We start from the raw sequence: 23,169 nt of genomic DNA on the forward strand, positions 1-23,169 counted from the left end.
CAGGAACACTGCCCCCAGGGAGCCTGAAGTGGGGCCCAATCCCTTGCTCCTTGGGGAAACCCTCTGTTGTGATTATCTTCCTATTTCCAGTCGCCTACCTAGGGATGTGGGTCTTGACCTCACTCCCTACTGTCTTGTTGTGCTTCCTTCCTTTTACCTCTAGTTGTGGAAAATCTTTTCTACTAGTTCTTAGGTTTTAGTTGCTCTCTAGATACTTGTGATTCTGGCGTGCCCATAAGAGGAGTTGAGCTCAGGGTCTTCCTACTCTGCGATCTTGGCCACACTCTGAGCGTCAGCACTCTGGTTTTGACCCAGCAGTTTTTTCTCGACTTTCACAGCATGACCCATCTTGCTTCCCTCCCTTTTGTAGTCTCTGCACTGCCTAGTATGGTACGGACTAGGCAGGTGTGGCCATTCAACAGTAACTTTCAATTAAACAATTTGGAATAAAATTTAAAATTCAGTTCTTCAATTACATTTCTTGCATTCCATGAACTCAATAGCCCATGTGGCTCAGGGCAACCTTACTGAACCACACAAAACAGTTTCATCTTTGCAAAGAGTTCTAACTCTCCTAGATGATCACAGGGTCTTTTGGGTGAGTTTGGATGGCTCCTCCCTCACTTCCTGTCTCTTCCTGCCTCCTCCTTTTAATAGCTCTGCATCACCTCCTGGGTCATTCTTGTCTTCAAAGTAAGGGAAGGAAGCAGGCCCCAGTTTTTCTAGGTAAGGGAAGAGGTGTGTTTGTGGGGGTGAGAGGGAGGGAGGGAAATGGGTAATTTGATGGACAGGGACTCCTCCCCAGATCTATATCTTAAACTTCCTCACAAACTTGCTCTCAGAATATATTTCTCATTGGGTTTCTCTTTCCTATTTTTTATGAATTTAAGCTGTAATCTGTTTTGAAGGCTGAGCCCTACAAATTGATGCCTTTTTCCATGGTGACAGCTCAGAGGATGCTTGTACAAATAAATGAGTCCTCTCACAATTCATAGAATTTATAAGAAACTTGCAGTTTTCAGGATTAACATTGACCAAGCAGGCAGAATTCGTTCTGTGGGAAGCTGGTGGTGAGAAGAGCTGGAGGAGATGTAAGAGACCCAGCTCAGCACTTCCCCTGTTGCAAAGCCGGCACACAAAACAGGACCAGTGAGTCTGTTCCCAGTTAAGTCTCTGCTCAGAGCTGCCCCTTTGGACCTGCCTCCTCAGGGACAGTCTCCTGCTGGGCCTCACCTCTAGTTGAGGAAGGGAAGCTTTTAGAAGACAGGAGGAGGGAGACGCCAACCCACGTAACTGTCTACCATTCAGGAGAAGCAGGGGACCAGCGGACGCTTGTTCCTTAGACAGCAGGAGGGGAATTCAGCCATCCAATGTCAGTGTGTAGAGAAGGTCAGTCCTCTGGCTTTATATCTGAACTGGGATAAATGGAACAGCACTAAAGGATGCTGAGAACAGGGTCCACAGACTGGACGGTAGACTTTTAAGAAATAACACAAACATTGTGCGTTCCTATTTCTGATACCTTACTCCTTCCCCTAACACCCACACCAACATCAACTTTATAAACAAAGCCTATTCTCTAAAATTCAGTGATTTCAGTTCCCATTTATGAGAAGCTGTTTCCTACTCTTATTCCTAATTGACTTTCAAAAGAAAGCGTTTCACATTTGTATTTGGTGCATTCCTATCAGATGACTCTGTCTTTAGCAAATAGCATTTTCATCCTGTTCTAGTTAAAATCTGCTCTGCTAAGAATTCTTCAAATGGCTTTCTCCATTGCCCAACCTTAGTAGGTAGTGATAAAAGAAGGCATCTAAAATGTAATGCCATGTTTCAAGAGCAATGTGTTGTTAATTAGGAAAGATAAGTTTTTTCACAGTCAGATGCAAGTGAGACATAAAGCTCAATCACAGAGGAGGCAAGAAACAGTGGGGTTTTTTAATCAATTCATTTATTGAACAAATATTTTTTGAGATCCATGCTTTGTCCAATACTGTGCTGCTTTCCTCAGGAATAAGGGGGTATGAAAGACATAGATGGTTCACCATCACAGAGCTAACAGTCTACAAGGAGACCGTAAAAAAAAAAAAATCAAACCACTTCCTATCGTGGTATGTAATCTATAGAAACTCTTGGGTGTAGCTAGAACAAACTCCATACCAGACCTGTCTTGTTGCTTGATGCTGTGGGTGGAGACGCCCCCTCTTGAGAAATAACAAAGCACTGAGGCCATTGGGTGGGGATGGGAGTGCTCCAGGGAGGACGAAGTGCTTCTCAAAGATCTAGGAGCTGGGGGGAGCTTAGAGGATTCAGGGGACACTGAGGAGGCCAGTATGATTAAAGCTTTTTGAGAGAGAGAGAGAGAGAGAAATTGATTGTGCAAGGCCTTCGGGACCATTCCAAGGGCTTTCAACTATTTGAAAAATAAAAAACAAAAGCAATCCATTAGAAAACATAAACGAGAATAAAACCAAATATCAGAAAGGCTTCTGACTATGTATAGAGAGAGTAACATGGAAATACATTCAGTTCAGTTCAGTTCAGTTCAGTCGCTCAGTCGTGTCCGACTCTCCGCGACCCCATGAATCACAGCACGCCAGGCCTCCCTGTCCCTCACCAACTCACGGAGGACACTCAAACTCATGTCCACAGAGTCGGTGATGCCATCCAGCCATCTCATTCTCCGTCGTCCCCTTCTCCTCCCGCCCCCAACTTTTCCCAGCATCAGAGTCTTTTCCAGTGAGTCAACTCGCCGCATGAGGTGGCCAAAGTATTGGAGTTTCAGCTTTAGCATCAGTCCCTCCAATGAACATCCAGGATTGATCTCCTTTAGAATGGACTGGTTGGATCTCCTGGCGGTACAAGGGACTCTCAAGAGTCTTCTCCAACACCACAGTTCAAAAGCATCAATTCTTCGGCAATCAGCTTTCTTCACAGTCCAACTCTCACATCCATACATGACCACTGGAAAAACCATTGCATTGACTAGACGGACCTTGGTTGGCAAAGTAATGTCTCTGCTTTTTAATATACTATCAAGGTTGGTCATAACTTTCCTTCCAAGGAGCAAGCGTCTTTTAATTTCATGGCTGCAATCAGCATCTGCAGTGATTTTGGAGCCCAAAAAAATAAAGTCTGACACTGTTTCCACTGTTTTTCCATCTATTTCCCATGAAGTGATGGGACCAGATGCCATGATCTTTGTTTTCTGAATGTTGAGCTTCAAGCCAACCTTTTCACTCTCCTCTTTCACTTTCATCAAGAGGCTTTTGAGTTCCTCTTCACTTTCTGCCATAAGGGTAGTGTCATCTGCATATCTGAGGTTATTGATATTTCTCCCAGCAATCTTGATTCCAGCTTGTGCTTCTTCCAGCCCAGCGTTCCTCATGATGTACTCTGCATATAAGTTAAATAAGCAAGGTGACAATATACAACCTTGACGTACAACTTTTCCTATTTGGAACCAGTCTGTTGTTCCATGTCCAGTTCTAACTGTTGCTTCCTGACCTGCATATAGGTTTCTCAAGAGGCAGGTCAGGTGGTCTGGGATTCCCATCTCTTTCAGAATGTTCCACAGTTTATTGTGATCGACACAGTCAAAGGCTTTGGCATAGTCAATGAAGCAGAAATAGATGTTTTTCTGAAACTCTCTTGCTTTCTCCATGATCCAGCAGATGTTGGCAATTTGATGTCTGGTGCCTCTGCCTTTTCTAAAACCTGCTTGAACATCTGGGAGTTCACGGTTTACATACTGCTGAAGCCTGGCTTGGAGAATTTTGAGCATGACTTTACTAGCGTGTGAGATGAGTGCAATTGTGCGGTAGTTTGAGCATTCTTTGGCATTGCCTTTCTTTGGGATTGGAATGAAGACTGATCTTTTCCAGTCCTGTGGCCACTGCTGAGTTTTCCAAATCTGCTGGCATATTGAGTGCAGCACTTTCACAGCATCATCTTTCAAGACTTGAAATAGCTCAACTGGAATTCCATCACCTCCACTAGCTTTGTTCGTTGTGATGATTTCTAAGGCCCACTTGACTTCACATTCCAAGATGTCTGGCTCTAGGTCAGTGATCACGTTATTGTGACTATCTTGGTCGTGAAGATCTTTTTTGTACAGTTCTGTGTATTTCTGCCACCTCTTCTAATATCTTCTGCTTCTGTTAGGTCCATACTATTTCTGTCCTTTATCGAGCCCATCTTTGCATGAAATGTTCCCTTGGAATCTCTAATTTTCTTGAAGAAGTCTCTTGTTTTTCCTATTCTGTTGTTTTCCTCTATTTCTTTGCATTGATCACTGAGGAAGGCTTTCTTATCTCTCCTTGCTATTCTTTGGAACTCTGCATTCAGATGCTTATATCTTTCCTTTTCTCCTTTGCTTTTCGCCTCTCTTCTTTTCACAGCTATTTGTAAGGCCTCCTCAGACAGCCATTTCGCTCTTTTGCATTTTTACCATATGTAAAATAGGTAGCCAATGGGAATTTGCTGTATGACTCAGGAACCTCAAAGCGGGGCTCCGTAACAACCTAGAGGGCCGGGATGCAAAGGGAGGTGGAAGGGATGTTCAGATGGGAGCAAGCATGGGTAAACCTATGACTGATTCACGTTGATGTTTGGTAGAAACCAAAACAATTGCCCTTCGATTATAAATTTTATAAAGGCATCTGACTATTGAGTAGAGGAGGCATTGAACATACACTATCATTTGGGAGCCTGCTAAATTGCAATCAAATGATAGGGTTGGACTCACATGGAGGTGGGGAGAAATGGATAATTTTTCATTTGGGGAACTAAAATCAATAGGATTTGGTGATGGACTGTGAGCAAGTGAGGAAAGAAATGTTTTAGAGATGACCCCAAGATTCTGCTTGAGCCGTTTCGTGATGCCACTTACTGAAATGCAAACCAGGCTGGGATGGAGGTCAGGGTTTCATTTTGTCCAAATCGGTTTGAGATGCCCACAAAATTGCCAAATGGAGAATCTGAATGGGATAGAAAAGCTTGGCACTCTGGGAAGGGTCCAGGCTGCAGACGACATACAAACGGCATTCAGAGCAATAATTCATGAATAGAGGAGGGAAGGGCACCCGGACCCCATGCCAAGGAAGCACCTGAAGCACGCACACTGTGTAAAGCAGAACGACAGTCTGAAAATGGGACTGAAAGCAGAATTCAGAAGTATCGAGAAACAGAGGCGAGAGCGAGTAGCAAGTTTATGAAAAAAGAGAAAGTGTTTACAGGAGGATGATGTTTCCAGTTTATTCTGCATTTCCCTGACATAACAGAGTTCTGTCTCTTTATTCCCAGGAATCCAAACCACAATGGCAGCCCGGTACCTCAGCGAACCCAGGACCAGCCACGGTGAGAGGCTGCTTGGGGAGGGCAGCCAGGCTTGCGGGGGAGGGCTGGGACTCTCCTGCCCTGTCATCCAGCCAAGCTGTGCAAGAGCAAAGCGTGTGCAACCTCGCTTCTCAGTTTCCTTCCGTTGCTCTGCTCTCCTGGTCTCTCCACCCTCTCTGCGTCCTCCTTGCGATGGAGCTTGACAGCGAGCAGGAGGCGACTTCCAACACCCTGACTGCTCCCGGGCGTGATGGGGGTTCCTATTCGCTGCTTCCTGCCCTGTGGGCACCCCGGATCAGGGGTTGTGCCTCCCAAGTGGTTTCTCTGCCCCTCTCTTCAGCCCGAGAGGACGGGGAAGGAGGAACGTTGGGGTGATCAATGCCTCATTCAGGCCCCTAATTTCCCTGCTCCCAGTGGCCTCACTCTAAGCAACAGACTCAACAGACTGATCACTCCATTTCTCATATAACCCTCCCTCTCCCCCTTTATCCTAGGAATAGATTCTATCATTTGAGCTTTTGCTGGTTTAGCAAATCACCCTTCAATTTAGGAACCTAAAACAGCAACCGTTTAGGTGGCTCTTAATTTTGAGGGTCACTTGGGCCGTGCTTGGGTCTGGACCAACCTGGCTAATCTCAGCCAGCCTGACTCATGTGTGGGTGCTCGGCTGGTGGTTCAGGACACAACGCAATAATCCTGGATAGCCTCACAGGCATGTCTGGTGGTCAGCAAGCTCTGGGTCGGCCAGGCAGACAGGGATAACAGGGCCTTGTGCCCCTCATCAAGTAGGCTAATCCAGGGCAGTTGTAGGGTTCCAAAAATCAAAAGAGAAGGCAAAGCACAAGGTGTCAGCGCTTTTGGATTCTCTGCTTAACCGTGTTTTCATGATCCTATGATCCAAAGCAAGTCACATGGCCCAGTCAGACTGAACGGTTGAAGAAACAGACTCAGCATCTTGATGAGAGGAGCTGAGAATCCACCTTCCCAAGAGGCACGAGTGCTGGGATGGACTCCTTCGTGGCTATGGCTGCCATCTTCAGAGGTTGCCATCCATTCGTTATCAGCATTGGCCAATGGTTGAGGTGTTGGCACTGGCCTTGGTTCCTTTTAATTGCCGGGCCATGAATTCCCTACAGCCTGTCTCTAAGGACCAATGCCCTGGGATCTCCTTAGGTTGGGGCTTCTACTGTGAGGCCAACTATTAAGAATACTCTGAATTCTTATGTACATTTTTTCTTTGATAAACCTTAGCCATCCCATATCCAGTGTTTGCAGCACTGGGAAATTTTCTTCTTTTATCCCAGGATTCTGGTTCTCAAATGGGGAAAACTCTGCCTTAGGGATTCAGGGAGTAGCAAACACTTCTTCAGAAAGTGTGTGGGAGATGGAGATTAACTACAGATTTTATGGACGTCACAGGAGGGGTTTCTGCAAGTTCCTGGTTCTGTTTGATTGGTATTTTTTTAAGCTTAGCCCACCTCACAGAATAGACTGAAAGGGACAAAGTGGAAGTGGAGACACCTGTTAGGAGACTGCAGAGGAAGGGATGGTGACGGAATCTGGACTGGAATGACGATCTGCCAAACAGAGACAGGTGAACAGGTTTGGAGCCAAGAGAACTTCCTGATGGGTTGGGTCTGGAAGGTAGGGGAAAGAGGGAAGTCAAGAGTGACTCCTAGCTTTCTAGTCTGAGGACCTGGGGGAATGGTGGTGGCTCTGCAAATAAACTGGAGTTGGTAACAGTGTCTAAAATGTTGTACGTGGGATCATGTAGGCATTGTCTCAAACAGAAATGGGTAGATATGACACAGGATTCCTCATGCAGGTCTGATTCCCGGTAAGGTCTGCCTTCTCAAAAAAACAGGCTTTCACATGTGATTGTCAATTGCCTTCCCTCTGATCCTGGGTCTATGCCTGAAAAATCCAGAGGCCTTTGACTTTATAGACACATTGCAGAGATGTGCAGAGACTGGCTGAATACAAACACAGAAAGATGATTTGGTGTTTAAATTCAGGTTTCAATTACTGTGCTCAACTGCAATACTTTGGCCACCTCATGCGTCGAGTTGACTCACTGGAAAAGACTCTGATGCTGGGAAAGTTTGGGGGCGGGAGAAGGGGACGACAGAGAATGAGATGGCTGGATGGCATCACCGACTCTGTGGACATGAGTTTGAGTGAACTCCGGGAGTTGGTGATGGACAGGGAGGTCTGGCGTGCTGTGATTCATGGGGTTGCAAAGAGTCGGACATGACTGAGCGACTGAACTGAACTGAACTGTTCTGATAGTAACTTTCAACTTTCCTGGGAAGTCGAATATGCACAGTCAATTTTGTGTTAGCTCCTATCTTATGAAGAACAGCTACTGGCAGCAACTCAGGGTCCTCTTCTTAATCACATTGTTTCCTCCTCTATGAGCTGTTTGTTTCCACAAGGTCAAAGCAAGAAGCTGAAAGGGATCCTGAAAAATATCTGTTGTTATTGTGGTTCAGTTGCTAAGTCATGCCCATGGAGTGCAGCCTGCCAGGTTCCTCTGTCCTCCACTCTCTCCTGGAGTTTGCTGAAATTCATGTCCATTGATTTGGTGATGCTGTCTAGCCGTTTTATCCTCTGCCACCCCCTTCTCCTTTTGCCTTCAACCTTTCCCAGCATCAGAATCTTTTCCAGTGAGTCTGCTCTTTGCATCAGGTGGCCAAAGTATTGGAGCTTCAGCTTCAGCATCAGTCCTTCCAACGAATACTCAGGGTTGAATATTTATTCAGTGGGCGGGAGCCTTGCAGGGGAGACAGTTGAAGTTCATTCTAAAACTGGGACTTTTGTTTCCTGATGTCCAGGGCTTGCAAACCCCGGAGATTCCCAGCTGAGACTTGTTTTAGTGGGTAAGACTGGGGCAGGGAAAAGCGCAACAGGAAACAGCATCCTCGGAGAGAACGTGTTTCCGTCTGGCTTTTCGGCTGTATCCATCACCAAGCACTGTGAGAAAGGAAGCAGCACCTGGAAGGGGAGAGAAGTTGTCGTCGTGGACACACCTGGCCTCTTTGACACGGAGGCCACAGATGCTGAGACTGTCAAGGAGATTACCCGCTGCATGGTGCTGACCTCCCCGGGGCCTCACGCTCTGCTCCTGGTCATCCCACTGGGCCGTTACACGCCCGAAGACCAGAAAGCCACAGAGAAGACCCTGACGATGTTTGGAGAGAGAGCCAGGGAACACATGATTGTCTTATTCACCCGGAAAGATGACTTAGAAGGCATGGATTTCCGTGATTACTTGAAGCATGCTCCTAGCGCCATCCAAGAGCTGATCCGTAAGTTCAGAGATCGCTACTGTGTTTTCAACAACAAGGCCACAGGAGCTGAGCAGGAGAACCAGAGGGAGCAGCTGCTGGCCCTGGTCCAGGATGTGGTGGACAAGTGCGATGGGAGATACTACACGAATAACCTGTATTGGAAGGCCGAGGAGGAGATTCAGAAAGAAACCCAAGTGTTACAAGAAAATTACAGAGCAGAGCTCGAGAGAGCAAAAGCTCAGATAAAACAGGAGTTCGAAGAGGAAATCAGAAAGCTGAAGGATGAACTAGAACAGCAAAAGTGGAAGGTGGAAATGGAAAGGCAGTTGGCAGAAAGGGAAGCTTACTGGGTTTCAAGGCAACAAACAGCCAGAGATGATGTTTTGAGTCAGAATAAGATACTTGAAATCATCCTTAATGTGTTACAGGCTTTTTCCTCTCTGTTTGAGGATTAAACCTCATGAAAATCTGTCTATATTTCCTGCATATTTTTGGGTGGTCCTGCCCCATGTAACTCAGAGCATTCTCCTTTTTCTCTGCCACTCTGAGGGCTAAGGAGAGTAAAGTTTACTAATGATAATTGGTATGTGTTTGACTGATTTAACAGGGAAGGGGTAAATTCTCAACTTGTGAAACTCCAAAGCAGCAAGTATCGATGCTCCCTAATCTGTGAATTCTTTCTCAGACACACCAAGATAGGGAATGCAGGAGACCAAAGAAGATGACCCCGAGCTTTCTCTATTTATCCCTAGAAAAAATTTCTCCTCTAGATTCTTTCTATATTGGTAGGTGATCTTCCCCTACAGCTTTTCCTCACTTATTTTGTCTTTATATGGCGCTGATCATCTTACCCTTATAGTTTATTAGAAAGATCAAGTCTTTCCATTAGTTATACTTACAGAAGGAGATACTGATAGAAATCTTTCCAGATGAATGGAAATTTGTTCACTTGTAATTTTACTGAAGGCCTCAAATTGTTCCTTATCAACTGACCATTACGGACAAAGAGTTCTCTGGCAAATAGATCTTTCAGAACTCAACTACCTGAAATGCCAAACATCCCAAAAGATATTCAACAAATAAGAGAATAATGCTTGGTGTATTCAGATGTATCTGTAGGAAATCTTTGACCAACACCAACCAGTTTGCTGAATAACCAGTTCTCTCCTTTTCCTGTGAAACTAACAGCTGCCCCATGCAGATGAATTGTTTGCTTATTGTTATTTTAATAAAACTTTTGTTCTCTCATATTTGTGCAAATTGGAATCTGTGTTTTTTGTTGTTTTTTTAATGGAAAGCATCACAACTCCTTCTAAGAACACAGGGATGAATTTCAGTTTTTTGTAAAAGTTCAAAATGATTTTGGTGTTGACTTGGTCCACCCTCCAGACATCTCCCCTCCCCTTTTTCCCCTGGAAAGTTTGAGCCACATTCTCAACCCTCTGTCAGTCAAAGTCTACATTCTCCTTGGATTCATCCATTATGTATTGGTAGAAATTATGTGTAACTGAGGTTTCTGAGACCTTTGTGGCTTTCCTGCTGGGCAAACATTCTTTTAAATCTATGGATAAAAATAGAGACATCCCTGTCCCTTTTCTCCTCTTCCAATGGGTCCTCTTCACCTAGTAATGTGTAGGCTTTCCCCAAGCTCATTTCCATGTTCTTCCAACATGGTCTGGAGGTCACACATGACCTATGCCAACTGTCCTTGGTTGGTCATCTTAAAATCATCTTCTCCATGCCCTAACCCATTCTGTCCAAAAGAGGACATGTGCCTTGCCCTGACTTCCCCCAAATACACAAGACTGAATCTTTAATACAGCTGCTATTTATCTGTAGCTGACTCACTTTGCTGTACAGTAGAAACTAACATACTGTTGGAAAGAAACTATTGCTGTTGTTCAGTCGCTAAAGTGAAGTGACGTCGCTCAGTCATGTCCGACTCTTTGTGATCCCATGGACTGTAACCTACCACACTCCTCCGTCCATGGGATTTTCCAGGCAAGAGTACTGGATTGGGTTGCCATTGCCTTCTCCAGAGGATCTTCTCAACCCAGGGATTGAACCCAGGTTTCCCACATTGTAGGCAGACAGTTTACCGTCTGAGCAACCAGGGAAGTTAGCAAAGGTTCAAGGATATGAGATGCACCTTGCAAAGAAGCACAAGACTCCAGCAGAGGCGGTCACTCTGAGCGGACAGATTCAGTTTCACTCTGCAGAACGTGGAAGAACTTGGTCTCTACGGTTTTCATCATCAGCGCTTCAGTCAAAATTCTTAGTTGTGAACTTAACATGCTATTGTATGACAAATTTACTGTATTACAATAAATACAATACTGTATTATTAATAATATAATATTATAATGTAAATTATAATAAATTATAAATTAATAATGTAATGTTGTATTTATTGTATTAAAACTTGTGTTGTATTATAACACAAGCAAATATTCAACCAAAGAATCACATATACCCCTCAAAGAAAATTAAATTCAGGCTTATGATGAAAAAAATGACAAGCTAGCTGCAGTGGTAATTTTCAGTATAAATACATTCAATTATTCTTATTCTTGCATCCCAGGTTAATGCTGTAGATGAGACAAAGAAAATCATTCTGCTATTTATTTCCCATCTCATTTCATCAAAATAGTCTCAACATGGGTGCATGAATGCTTGTTTTGTTATAGGAATGTGCAGTTTAAATGTCCCTGAGACACATCCAAGAATGGATTGAAATATATCCAATGTAATTATTCGCCATACTTTGGCACTGGCTTTCTTTGGGATTGGAATGAAAACTGACTTTCCCAATCCTGTGGCAATTGCTGAGTTTTCCAGATTTGCTGGCACACTGAGTGCAGCTCATTAACAGCATCATCTTTCAGGATTTTAAAGAGTTGGGCTGGAATTACGTCACCTCCACTAGCTTTGCTAATTACCAAGGACTTGGCTCCCTTCCCTGATACTTAAAGAATGTGACTTTAAAAAAGATATGCATGATATATATACACATATATAATATATATAAAATAATATTTACAATTTTCCATGCTGAGTTTGCAAAAAGCAGAGGAACCAGATAGCAAATTGCCAACATCCGTTGGATCATAGGGAAAGCAAGGGAATTCAAGAAACATCTAATTCTGCTTCATTGACTATGGGAAAGCCTTTGACTGTGTGGATCACAACAAACTGTGATCTTCAAGAGATGGGAATACCAGACATCCTCACCTGTCTCCTGAGAAATCTGTTTGCATGTCAAGAAGCAGCAGTTAGAACCTTGCATGAAACAACAGACTGGTTCAAAATTGGGAAACGAGTGTGACAAGACTGTATATTGTTACCGTTTACTTAATTTATATTCAGAGAACATCATGAGAAATGTTGGGCTGGATGAAGCACAAGCTGGAATCAAGATTGCCAGGAAAATATCAATCACCTCAGATATGCAGATGATGCCACCCTTTTGCCAGAAATTGAAGAGGAGCTTAAGAGCCTCTTGATGAGGGTAAAAGAGGAGAGTGAAAAAGCTGGCTTAAAACTCAACATTCAAAAAACAAAGATTATGGCATCTGGTTCCATCACTTCATCACAAGTAGAAAGGGAAAAAGTAGAAAGCATGACAGATTTTCTTTTCTTGGGCTCCAAAATTACTGTGGATGATAACTGCAGCCATGAAATTAGAAGATTCTTGCTCCATGGAAGGAAAGGTATGACAAATCGAGACAGTGTATTAAACAGCAAAGACATCGCTTTGCCAACAAAGGTCTGTATAGAGAAAGCTTTGATTCTTCTAGTAGTCATATATGGATGTGAGAGTTGGACTATAAAGAAGGCTGATTGCCGAAGAATTGACGCTTTTGAACTGTGGTGTTGGAGAAGACTCTTAAGAGACCCTTGGACTACACAGAGATCATATCAGTCAAACCTAAAGGAAAATAGCCTGAAAATTCTTTGGAAGGACTGCTGCTGAAGCTGAAGGTCCAATAATTTGGCCACCTGATGGGAAGAACTTACTCATTAGAAAAGACCTTGATGCTGGGAAAGATTGAAGGCAGGAGGAGAAGGGAACAACAGAGGATGAGACGGTTGCATGGCATCACTGACTCAATGGACATGGGTTTGAGCAAGCTCCAGGAGAAGGTGAAGGACAGGGAAGCCTGGCGTGCTCCAGTCCATGGGGTGGCAAAGATTCAGACATGACTGAGTGACTGAACAACTATCTGTGTACACACACACACACACACACAAACATGTACTTAGTCTCTCAGTCATGTCCAACTCTTTGGGACTCCATGGACTGTAGCCCAGCAGGTTCCTCTGTCCATGAGGATTCTCCAGGCAAGAATACTGACATGGGTGGCCATGCCCCTCTCCAATATACAAAAACATACATATATCAATATCACAATATATCACAATACCACAATATATCAATATGTGTGATATCACACACACACACACATATATATATAATATGTATATTATTAATGCTGCAGAAGAGTCTCCCTCTCTGGTGTCTGGCTTTTGTTTTTCTTTTTTCTTTTACCAATTTACTTATGCTGTGTAGTAAGTCGTTTCCAGACGATAAAGAAAGCATTCAGCCTGGTCAGCTCAGTTCAGTTGCTCAGTCGTGTCCAGCTCTTTGCGATCCCACTGACTGCAGCATGGCATGCTTCCCTGTCCATTACCAACCTCTGAAGTTTGCTCAAACTCGTATCCATCGAGTCGGTGATGCCATCCAACCATCTCGTCCTCTGTCGTCCCCTTCTCTTCCTCCCCTCAATCTTTCCCAGCAACAGGGTCTTTTCCAATGAGTCAGTTCTTCGCATCAGGTGGCCAAACTATTGGAGTTTCAGCTCCAGCGTCAGGCCTTCCAATGAATATTCAGGACTGATTTCCTTTAGGATGGACTGGTTTGATCTCCTTGTAATCCAAGGGACTCTCAAGAGTCTTCTCCAACACCACAGTTCAAAAGCATCAATTCTTCAGCACTCAACTTTCTTTACATACCAACTCTCACATCCATATATGACTACTGGAAAAACAAAAGTTTTCACTAGATGAACATTTGTCAGCAAAATAATGTCTCCACTTTCTAATGTACTATCCAGGTTGGTCATAGCTTTTCTTCCAAGGAGCAAACATCTCTTAATTTCATGGCTGCAGTGATTTTGGAAGCCAAAAATAAAGTCTGTCACTGTTTCCATTATTTTCCCATCTATTTGCCATGAAGTGATGGGACTGAATACCATGATCTTAGTTTTCTGAATGTTAAGTTTTATGCCAACTTTTTCACTCTCCTCTTTCATTTTCATCAAGAGGGTCTTTAGTTCTCCTTCACTTTGGGCCATAAGGGTGGTGTCATCTGGATATCTGAGGTTATTGATATTTCTCCCAGCATTCTTGACTCCAGCTTGCTCTTCACCCAGCCCAGCATTTCTCATGATGTACTCTGCATAGAAGTTAAATAAACAGGTGACAGTACACAGCCTTGACGTACTCATTTTCCTATTTGGAACCAGTCTGTTGTTCCATGTCCAGTTCTAACTGTTGCTTCCTGACCTGCATACAGGTTTCTCAAGAGGCAGGTCAGGTGGTCTTGTATACCCATTTCTTGAAGTATTTTCCACAGTTTGTTGTGATTCACACAATCAAAGGCTTTGGTGTAGTCAATAGGGTAGAAGTAGATGTTTTTCTGGAACCCTCTTGCTTTTTTGATGATCCAATGGATGTTGGCAATTTGATTTCTGCTTCCTCTGCCTTTTCTAAAACCAGCTTGGACATCTGGAAATTCACAGTTCACTTACTTTTGCAGCCTTGCTTGGAGGATTTTGAGCATTACTTTACTAGTGTGTGAGATGATTGCAATTGTACAGTAGTTTGAACATTCTTTGGCATTGCCTCTCTTTGGGGTTGGGATGAAAATTTACCTTTTCCATCCTGTGGCCACTGCTGAGTTTTCAAAATTTGCTGACATATTGAGTGCAGCACTTTCAAAGCATCATCTTTCAGGATTTGAAATAGCTCAACTGGAATCTCATCACCTCCAAAGCAAAAACACCCAATTGTGGATGTGACTGGTTGTGGAAGTAAAGTCCGATGCTGTAAAGAGCAATGTTGCATAGGAACGTAGAGTGTTAGATCCATGAATCAATGCAAATTAGAAGTGGTCAAACAGGAGATCGCAACAGTGAACATTGACATTTTAGGAATCAGTGAACTCAAATGGCCTGGAATAGGTGAATTTAATTCAGATGACCATTATACCTACTACTGTGGACAAGAATTCCTTAGAAGAAATGGAGTAGCCATCATAGTCAAAAAAGAGTCCGAAATGCAGTACCTGGATGCCATCTCACAAATGACAGAATGATCTCTGTTTGCTTCCTTAGGAAACCGTTCAATATCACAGTAATCCAAGTCTATGCTCCAACCAGTAACACTGAAGAAGCTGAAGTTGAACGGTTCTATTAAGACCTACAAGGCCTTCTAGAATTAACACCCAAAAAAAGATGTCCTTTTCATTATAGGGGACTGGAATGCACAAGTAGGAAGTCAAAATGTACCTGGAGTAACAGGCAAATTTGGCCTCACAGCACGGAATGAAGTAGGGCAAAGGCTAATAGAGTTTTTCCAAGAGAACACACTGGTCTAGCAAACACCCTCTTCCAACAACACAAGAGAAGACTCTACACATGGACATCACCAGATGGTCAACACCGAAATCAGATTGATTATATTCTTTGCAGCCAAAGATAGAGAAGCTGAGATGGAGAAGCAAGACTGGGAGCTGACTGTGGCTCAGATCATGAACTCTATATTGCCAAATTCAGGCTTAAATTGAAGAAACTAGGGGAAACCACTAGACCATTCAGGTGGGTAAGTTAATTCTTTAAGTCCTCGGGTGCCAGTTAGAATGAGAACTGTAGAACTGGAAGCTCTCTGGAGAAGATGTTGTCCAACCCCCTCATTTTGCAGTTCAAGTGACAGAGGCTTAAAGCAGTCATGATTTGCACAAGCACGGTTGGTTCTGCCACTCTTGCTGTATCCTCTGGCAAGTCCTTAACCACATTTGGATTTCTGCTCCCTCCTCTGTAAAATGAACTGGTGGTCATCACAGCTAACAACTTCCAGGTGCTTCCTGTGTGCCCAACACTGCCTGAGTAATTTAAGCACCTTTTCTAATTTTCCCAACTTTTCAGAAATTATTTATGATTGATTACCTTCTATTACAGAGAGGAATATCAAAACATAGAAAGCTTAAATAACTTGCCTGAGATAAGACAATTAGGAAATTTTGCAAAGCTGATCTAGTAACCCAGGAAGAGCTGCCTACCAAATCCTCAAATTCCAATTCTTAAATTTCTTCTAAGAAAACCGGTTCTGCTCTTGAGCATCAAGGGGAAGAGGAGCCCATGTGACATATCCTGAGAACAGTATTGCATATTGCCTCCCAGGGTAGAAGGCAGACAGATTAATACTATGTACTGTGATTAGTATAATAGAAGAATGAACCTTATTTCCTTCTCTCAAGAGTTTTGGAAGTTTGTGCCTGTTCATCTATTTATTGACGTTGATTGGTTGTTTGCACTGGCTGGTAGGTTTTATACTAGACACTGAGAATCTAGAGATAAGGAAAACAAAGTCCCATTTGAGACTGACGCCATTGACTTAGCATAATGATTTGGGGAATCATTCAAGTTGTATGTGCCAAGAGCTTGTTCTCCTTTATTGCTGAGTGGTGTTCCATTTTACGGATGTATCCCAGCTTCTCACTTCTCTTTCACTTATGATTCAGAAGGTGCTGCGGTCTGGGTGCGGGGTGGAAAAGCATTTCCAGACATGAGACAGAATGGGAGGGAAATAAAGTTTATTAGAGTGGGAGACGCTGTTAGAACAGCAGGCCAGCTCGAAGGAGGACTGATGTGAAGCAGGGGTCCTTAGTCTACTTTTATACCCAGAGTGCAAGGAGTTGGGTAGGGGTCTTGAGGGTCATTTGCTACTGGATGAGTCACATATACTGGTTGGGGGGAAGAGTAAGGCAAATGCCTTCTCCCTATGGGGTAGGAGGGGAGACAAGTTATCCTGCTCAGGAATCCATTAATAGTTACAACACAAGGGAGGGAAGGATGTTAAGGGTCTGGTTTTTCTGTTCCTGCATTCCAAGACCCACCTTGGTTTTATCTGTTCTGTTGTCCTTGGGTCACCACAGAAGGCTCAGCTTCACTGTATACCAGTGCTGAGTCAAATCTTGGAGACAGAGTTTTGGGTAGAAAAGGAGAGTTTCATTGCTTTGCCAGGCAAAAAGGGACACAGTGGCCTCATGCCCTCAAAGCCCTCTATCCTACTTGGGGAAGACAGTGAGAAGTTTTATTGTCCAAAGAGGACGTGATCAGCTCTTGGACAATCTTCTGATGGGTTGTTGGTGAGGTAAGCAGGAGTCAGTATCATCGTCCTTCAGTTCCAACCGCTCTAGGGTCTACACGCTGTGGGCAGCATACCATGGTTAATCGTTAACTTCTGCCACCAGGAGGGGTTTCAGTATCTGTAACAAACACAAAGGCATTATTGTGTGTATCCTTTGATGAGGAAGCAAGACCTTACCCCAAGGCTCCTCTTGACTGTTTCTCTGGTTTCGTAATTCCTTCCTTGCCTAATTGGCAACTGCTTGAAACTGCCCACTGGAGCTCAGGGAAGGCCATGGAGACTGAGTGAAGCCTGTTTTCTATGATCAGAGAAAGAGGGGACACAAAGGCCTTGTGTCCAGGAGCCCCACAGGGCCATGAACGCCTCCATGTATTCTTATGCCCCTAATTGACTGCTCTTTGTTTGCTCAAACCTCCATCATAGCGTTGGAGAGTAGTGGGTGGGAACGCTTGCTTTCTTCCTGGAAATGTCTTCATTTGTGCATGTGTGTGTCAGACTCTTTGAAACCCTATGAACTGCAGCCCACCAGGCTTCTCTGTCCATGGGATTTTCCAGGCAAGCACACTTGGGTGGGTTGTCATTTCCTACTCCAATGGATCTTCCCGACCCAGATGTCACACCCACCCTGAGTGTTTCCCAGTCAGGCAAGTAAGATAGCAGCTGAAGTACAGCATGGCATTGCAAGCATTTGTGTGTGTATGTGATGTGTAAGCATATTAAGCAAGCATTCCCCAATCACTATTTTCTTGGGGATTTTATCATGAATGGCTATTGAATTTTATTAAAGACTTTAAAAAAATCATCCATGAAAATAATTGAGTGAAGGACATGAACAGATTTCCCAACATTCAACCAGCCTCTTTGCTTTCTATCCCTCTTGGTCATGAAGTATCACACTCTTGATGGTGGTGTTGGTACCTATTTCTAATACATAAAGTTTTGTCTTTTGTACTTGTACTTACTTTTAATTTACCTTACTTCACTTCTTCCAGCTTTTGTTTTTTAAGTGAGAATTTATTTTCTTTCTTTTGAAAGTGAAAGTAGCTCACTCGTATCCAACTGTTTGCAACCCCATGGACTGTATAGACCATGGAGTTCTTCAGGCCAGAATGCTGAAGTGGGTAGCTTTTCCCTTCTCCAGGGCATCTTCCCAACCCAGGGATTGAACCCAGGTCTCCCAACATTGCAAGCAGATTCTTTAGCAGCTGAGTCAGCAGGGAAGCCCTTTCTTTCACTTTTATGGAAAAAATCTTTGGTGCAATGCATTTTACTCTGATCATTTCTTTCAATGAAGTCTGCAGCTTCTGATATTTAGTGTTTTCATTATTATGATCTTTAAGAAATTCTAAAGACTCAGTTTGCATTTTTGTTTTCAACCAGAGTTGTTTAATACAATGCACCATTTCAGTTTCCAGATGGAAGCACATTTTCCCAGAAGTAATTTCTGGTTTTGTCTCATTATGATCAGAAAATGAAGATGAACTAAAGAGCCTCTTGATGAAAAGTGAAAGAGGAGAGTGAAAAAGTTGGCTTAAAACTTAACCTTCAAAAAAATAAGATCATGGCAACCAGTCCCATCACTTCATGGCAAATAGGTGGGGAAACAGTAACAGACATTATTTTGGGGGGCTTCAAAATCACTGCAGATGGTGACTGCAACCATGAAATTAAGAGATGTTTGCTCCTTGGAAGAAAAGTTATGACCAACCTAGACAGCATATTAAAAAGCAGAGACATACTTTGCCAGCAAAGGTCTGTCTAGGCAAAGCTATGGTTTTTCCAGTAGTCATGTATGGATGTGTGAGTTGGACTATAAAGAAAGCTGAGTGCTAAAGAATTGATGCTTTTGTACTGTGGTGTTGGAGAAGACTCTTGAGATTACAAGGAGATCAAACCAGTCCATCCTAAAGGAAATCAGTCCTAAATATTCATTGGAAGGCCTGATGCTGAAGCTGAAACTCCAATAGTTTGGCCACCGGATGCAAAGAACTGACTCGTTTGAAAAGACCTTGATGCTGGGAAAGAATGAAGGAGGAGAAGGGGACAACAGAGGATGAGACGGTTGGATGGCATCACCGACTCGATGGACAGGAGTTTGAGCAAACTTTAGGAGTTGGTGATGGACAGGGAAGCCTGGCGTGCTGCCGTCCATGGGATTGCAAAGAGTTGTACACAACTGAGCAACTGAACTGAACTGAACTTTTCTTAAGCTTCGTATTGTTGATATAGGATTTGTGAGAAAAGATAATGAGATGGGGAAAAGTTGCTTAGGTTTAATTCCTCTTGAGGTAATAGTTGCCTTTACAGACCTAAAGTTTTGAACAAGTGTACGGAAATGAGTCCTCTGAGACTGTAAGTCAGTCACTCCCTGCGGAACAATTTCGAATCCACTGGAAACGGCCTCTGTGGCAAAATTAACCATATACTATGTTTAGGGAATAGAGAGAAAAAGTATATGTTGCCATTGTCTAAAATTTCATAATCTTTCCTAGGTCTTATCCATTATTTCCAGAGAAAACACAGAATTAAATGTTTGCTGTCGTGTAAAAACCAGTCCAATCTGATGTGTTAAAGAACCCCGTTAGGAACTTCCCTGGTGCTCCAGTGGTTGAGGCTTTGCCTTCCAATGCAGGTGGCACAGGTTTGATCCCTGGCTGGGGAACTAAAGATCCCACATGCCTTGCAGCCAAAAAACCAAAACATAAAACAGAAACAATACTGTAACAAATTCATTAAAGACTTAAGGGAGAAAAAAAAAGAAAGAGCCCCTTTAGATAGTGTTCAGTCTCCATGTAAGTGACTCAGACACTTTCTGCAACCATTCTGTTTATTTCCTCCCGTGGACTTCCGATGCCGTACGTGCCACTGGTTTGTGGAGAAAGATGGTGTTCTCTAGACCTCCCAGGTGGTGCCGGTGGTAAAGAATCTACCCGTCAATGCAGGAGATACAGATTCGATCCCTGGGTTGGGAAGATCCCCTGGAGAAGGAAATGGAAACCCACTTCAGTACTCTGCCTGGAAAATTCCATGGATGGAGGGCTACAGTCCACAGAGTCACAAAGAGTCAGACACAACTGAGCAGGCACACATGCACGTATGTATGGGGTCTCCGGCTTCAGCCTCTGTCTCCCCTACTTGTTGGGTGATGTCTCATGTCTGTCGAGCCTCTGAAGGCCTGCTGGTCCCCAGCAGAAAGTCCACGAGCTGGTGTAAAGGCACTGAGTGAGTTGATTTCAGTCTCCAGGCAACTCCCTTTCAGGGGCTCCTCAGCTGACTTGACCACAGCTCCAGATGGTCTGCGTTCTCTGTGGCTGGTCAGGCAGTGGCTCTCATTCAGCCCTGGAACATCAGCTAGAGGGTGATATTTCACGTGGTTGCAGGAAATACAACTTCACCAAAGCAGCTTAACAAAGGGCTCAGTTTCGATACAAGGAGTTTACAAAGTTTATCCAAAGAGCGTGATTTTTTCCTCCCACCGTTTCTGGTGTCTTTTGTCCTCAGAGTGGCAAGATGGCCGCTTCAGCTTCAGCCTCACGTCAGAACTGCAGGCAGAAAGAGCACAGACACAAGAAGGAAGGCAGGATAGCGCTTCTATTGCAAAAGCAAAGCCAACCCACAGGGCTTCTTCTGCCACCTCTTGGTCCTGTGCTTACCCCAGCTACGAGAAACACAGCACAGTTCAGTATTTCACATGGGTCCATGGCTGTGACAAGCAAAATTGTAGTTTTGTTAGTGACGAGGAGGGGACAAACGCTAGTGAGCTGATGACCTGCAGCACAGGCCATATGAGCTGGGGTGAACTTGCCAGACACTGCTCGCTCTAGAGAGACCTCTTTCTCAGCAGTATGGTGAATTCTTTTGACGATTCCCAACCAAACTTTCCTATAGTCCTAAACCCTTGCTCATTCTACACATGAACCAAGGAAAGGAGAAGAAAATAGAACCTCAGTGCCCGAGTTTGGTTCCAAAACAAACCAGTCTTGTAACGTACTAAATATCCTACAGATAAACTTTGGAATAAAGTACAAAGAACAAATACTAGAAAGTACTGGAGAGCCACCAAAGCAGATAGAAACGGAAAGTATCTCCATCCTTGAAACATAAGTTGACATCCACATTTGAAAGTTTTTTCCAGAGGGCAATCCCCAGACCACAATGCAATGTTCTAGTGACCAGAACTTCACTACCTAATATATATACCTCTTGTTTCCTGAACCTGGAGAGAAAAATTTAGGACCATATCTGACTAATTTATTCCTCTGCCTTCCTGTTTCCTTTCCCCTATAAGAGGAGAGACTGTTCTCAACTCTAATTAGCTGGACTTCTAGTGTGTAAAATGTTATTGTTTAGTGACTAAACTTTTTCAGAAAATTGGAGAATTGATAGGATATGGACAATCCATTGGCTGACAAGGTGTCATCTTTTGAAAAAATCTATTAATGTTTTTTAAAATACTGGAAACTGCTTATTCAGATTTTTCCATATTTTGTGAAACATTAGCATGCCTCATCGAAAAAGCAAGAGAGTTCCAGAAAAACATCTATTTCTACTTTATTGATTATGCCAAAGTCTTTGACTGTGTGGATCCCAATAAACTGTGGAATATTCTGAAAGAGATGGGAATACCAGACCACCTGACCTGCCTCTTGAGAAAACTGTATGCAGGTCAGGAAGCAACAGTTAGAACTAGACATGGAACAACAGACTGGTTCCAAATAGGAAAAGGAGTACGTTAGGCTGAATATTGCCACCCTGCTTATTTAACTTATATGCAGAGTACATCATGAGGAACACTGGGCTGGAGGAAGCACAAGCTGGAATCAAGATTGTTGGGAGAAATATCAATAACCTCAGATACGCAGATGACACCACCCTTATGGCAGAAAGTGAAGAAGAATTAAAGAGCCTCTTGATGAAAGTGAAACAGGAGAGGGAAAACGTTGGCTTAAAGCTCAACATTCGGAAAACCGAGATCATGGCATCTGGTCCCATCACTTCATGGCAAATAGATGGGGAAACAGTGGAAACAGTGGCTGACATTATTTTCTGGGCTGCAAAATCACTACAGATGGTGATTGCAGCAATGAAATTAAAAGACGCTTACTCCTTGGAAGGAAAGTCATGACCAACCTAGACAGCATATTAAAAAGCAGAGACATTACTTTGCCAACAAATCTCCATCTAGTCAAGGCTACAGTTTTTCCAGTGGTCATGTATGGATGTGAGAGTTGGACTGTGAAGAAAGCTGGGCACGAAGAATTAATGCTTTTGAACTGTGGTGTTGGAGAAGACTCTTGAGTGTCCCTTGCACTGCAAGGAGATCCAACCAGTCCATCCTAAAGGAGATCAGTCCTGGGTGTTCATTGGAAGGACTGATGTTGAAGCTGACACTCCAATACTTTGGCTACCTGATGGGAAGACCTGACTCATTGGAAAAGATCCTGATGCTGGGAAAGATTGAGGACTGGAGAAGGGGATGACAGAGCATGAGATAGTTGGATGGCATCACTGACTCGATGGCATGGGTTTGGGTGGATTCCGGGAGATGGTGAAGGACAGGGAGGCCTGCCGTGCTGCCATTCAAGGGGTCGCAGAGTCAGACACGACTGAGCCACTGAACTGAACGGAGCATGCATCAGTCACCTGGAAGACTTGTTAACATACAAAGTTACTGAGTGAATGGACCTGAGAATTTGCACTAACAGTTCCCTGGCATTGCCAATGTGGCTGGTCCTCGACAGTGATTTGAGAGTGATTGCACTGGAGCAAATATCCTGTGTTTGACAAAGAAAGGGATAGTGGCTTCAAATTTTAACAAGGCATTTCCTCTGCTCCAAGTATTACCAGCTAGATCCAGGGTGCGAAAGACCCTTCTCCCCTCCAGGATTCTGAAGGAAAAGTATACACACAAAGAATTGAATCAAATAAAGCAAAACACCATATTGTTACCAATATGCTAGGACTCCCTAGTAAAGACGAAGTGGAGATAAAACAGGGGCTGGAAACCAGTTAGGAGTCCTCCTTCTCCTGGAAACGGAAGAGAGCCCAGTCCAGTTCTGTTCAGACGCTCAGTCGTGTCCGACTCTTTGCAACCGCCTGGACTGCAGCACCC

The 23,169-nt window shown here is 43.7% G+C and overlaps 1 protein-coding gene and 1 long non-coding RNA gene across 3 annotated transcripts in view; one reads left to right on the forward strand and one right to left on the reverse strand.

The window, feature by feature from the left end:
• Window positions 1-677: 677 nt before the first annotated feature.
• On the forward strand, window positions 678-9,875 carry LOC129552171 (GTPase IMAP family member 4-like). Of its 2 annotated transcripts, none has more exons than XM_055420331.2 (3): window positions 678-726; window positions 5,305-5,358; window positions 8,172-9,875. In XM_055420331.2, the coding sequence occupies exons 2-3, from the start codon at window positions 5,319-5,321 to the stop codon at window positions 9,080-9,082; spliced, it is 951 nt and encodes a 316-aa protein (XP_055276306.2). In that variant the 5' UTR covers window positions 678-726; window positions 5,305-5,318; the 3' UTR covers window positions 9,083-9,875. The 2 variants fall into 2 exon arrangements, with proteins under 2 accessions (XP_055276306.2, XP_088690857.1); XM_088834731.1 differs by lacking the exon at window positions 678-726 and adding an exon at window positions 1,371-1,389.
• Window positions 9,876-16,352: 6,477 nt separating this feature from the next.
• LOC148778424 (uncharacterized) overlaps window positions 16,353-23,169 on the reverse strand; it is a 43,226-nt gene continuing 36,409 nt past the window's right edge. Inside the window, exon 3 of the long non-coding RNA XR_016037094.1 lies at window positions 16,353-17,175. This is a non-coding gene — a long non-coding RNA (uncharacterized LOC148778424). The remainder of the gene's footprint in view (window positions 17,176-23,169) is intronic.

The sequence above is a fragment of the Moschus berezovskii genome, chromosome 3, assembly GCF_049115385.1.
Source record: "Moschus berezovskii isolate FMDL1 chromosome 3, NW_MosBer_1.0, whole genome shotgun sequence".
In the NCBI taxonomy this organism is placed as follows: domain Eukaryota; kingdom Metazoa; phylum Chordata; class Mammalia; order Artiodactyla; family Moschidae; genus Moschus; species Moschus berezovskii.

Coding starts and splice junctions, on each gene's coding strand:
- LOC129552171 (XM_088834731.1), top strand. Junction 5,359..8,171: donor CGAACCCAGGACCAGCCACG/GTGAGAGGCTGC, acceptor CCTGATGTCCAG/GGCTTGCAAACCCCGGAGAT.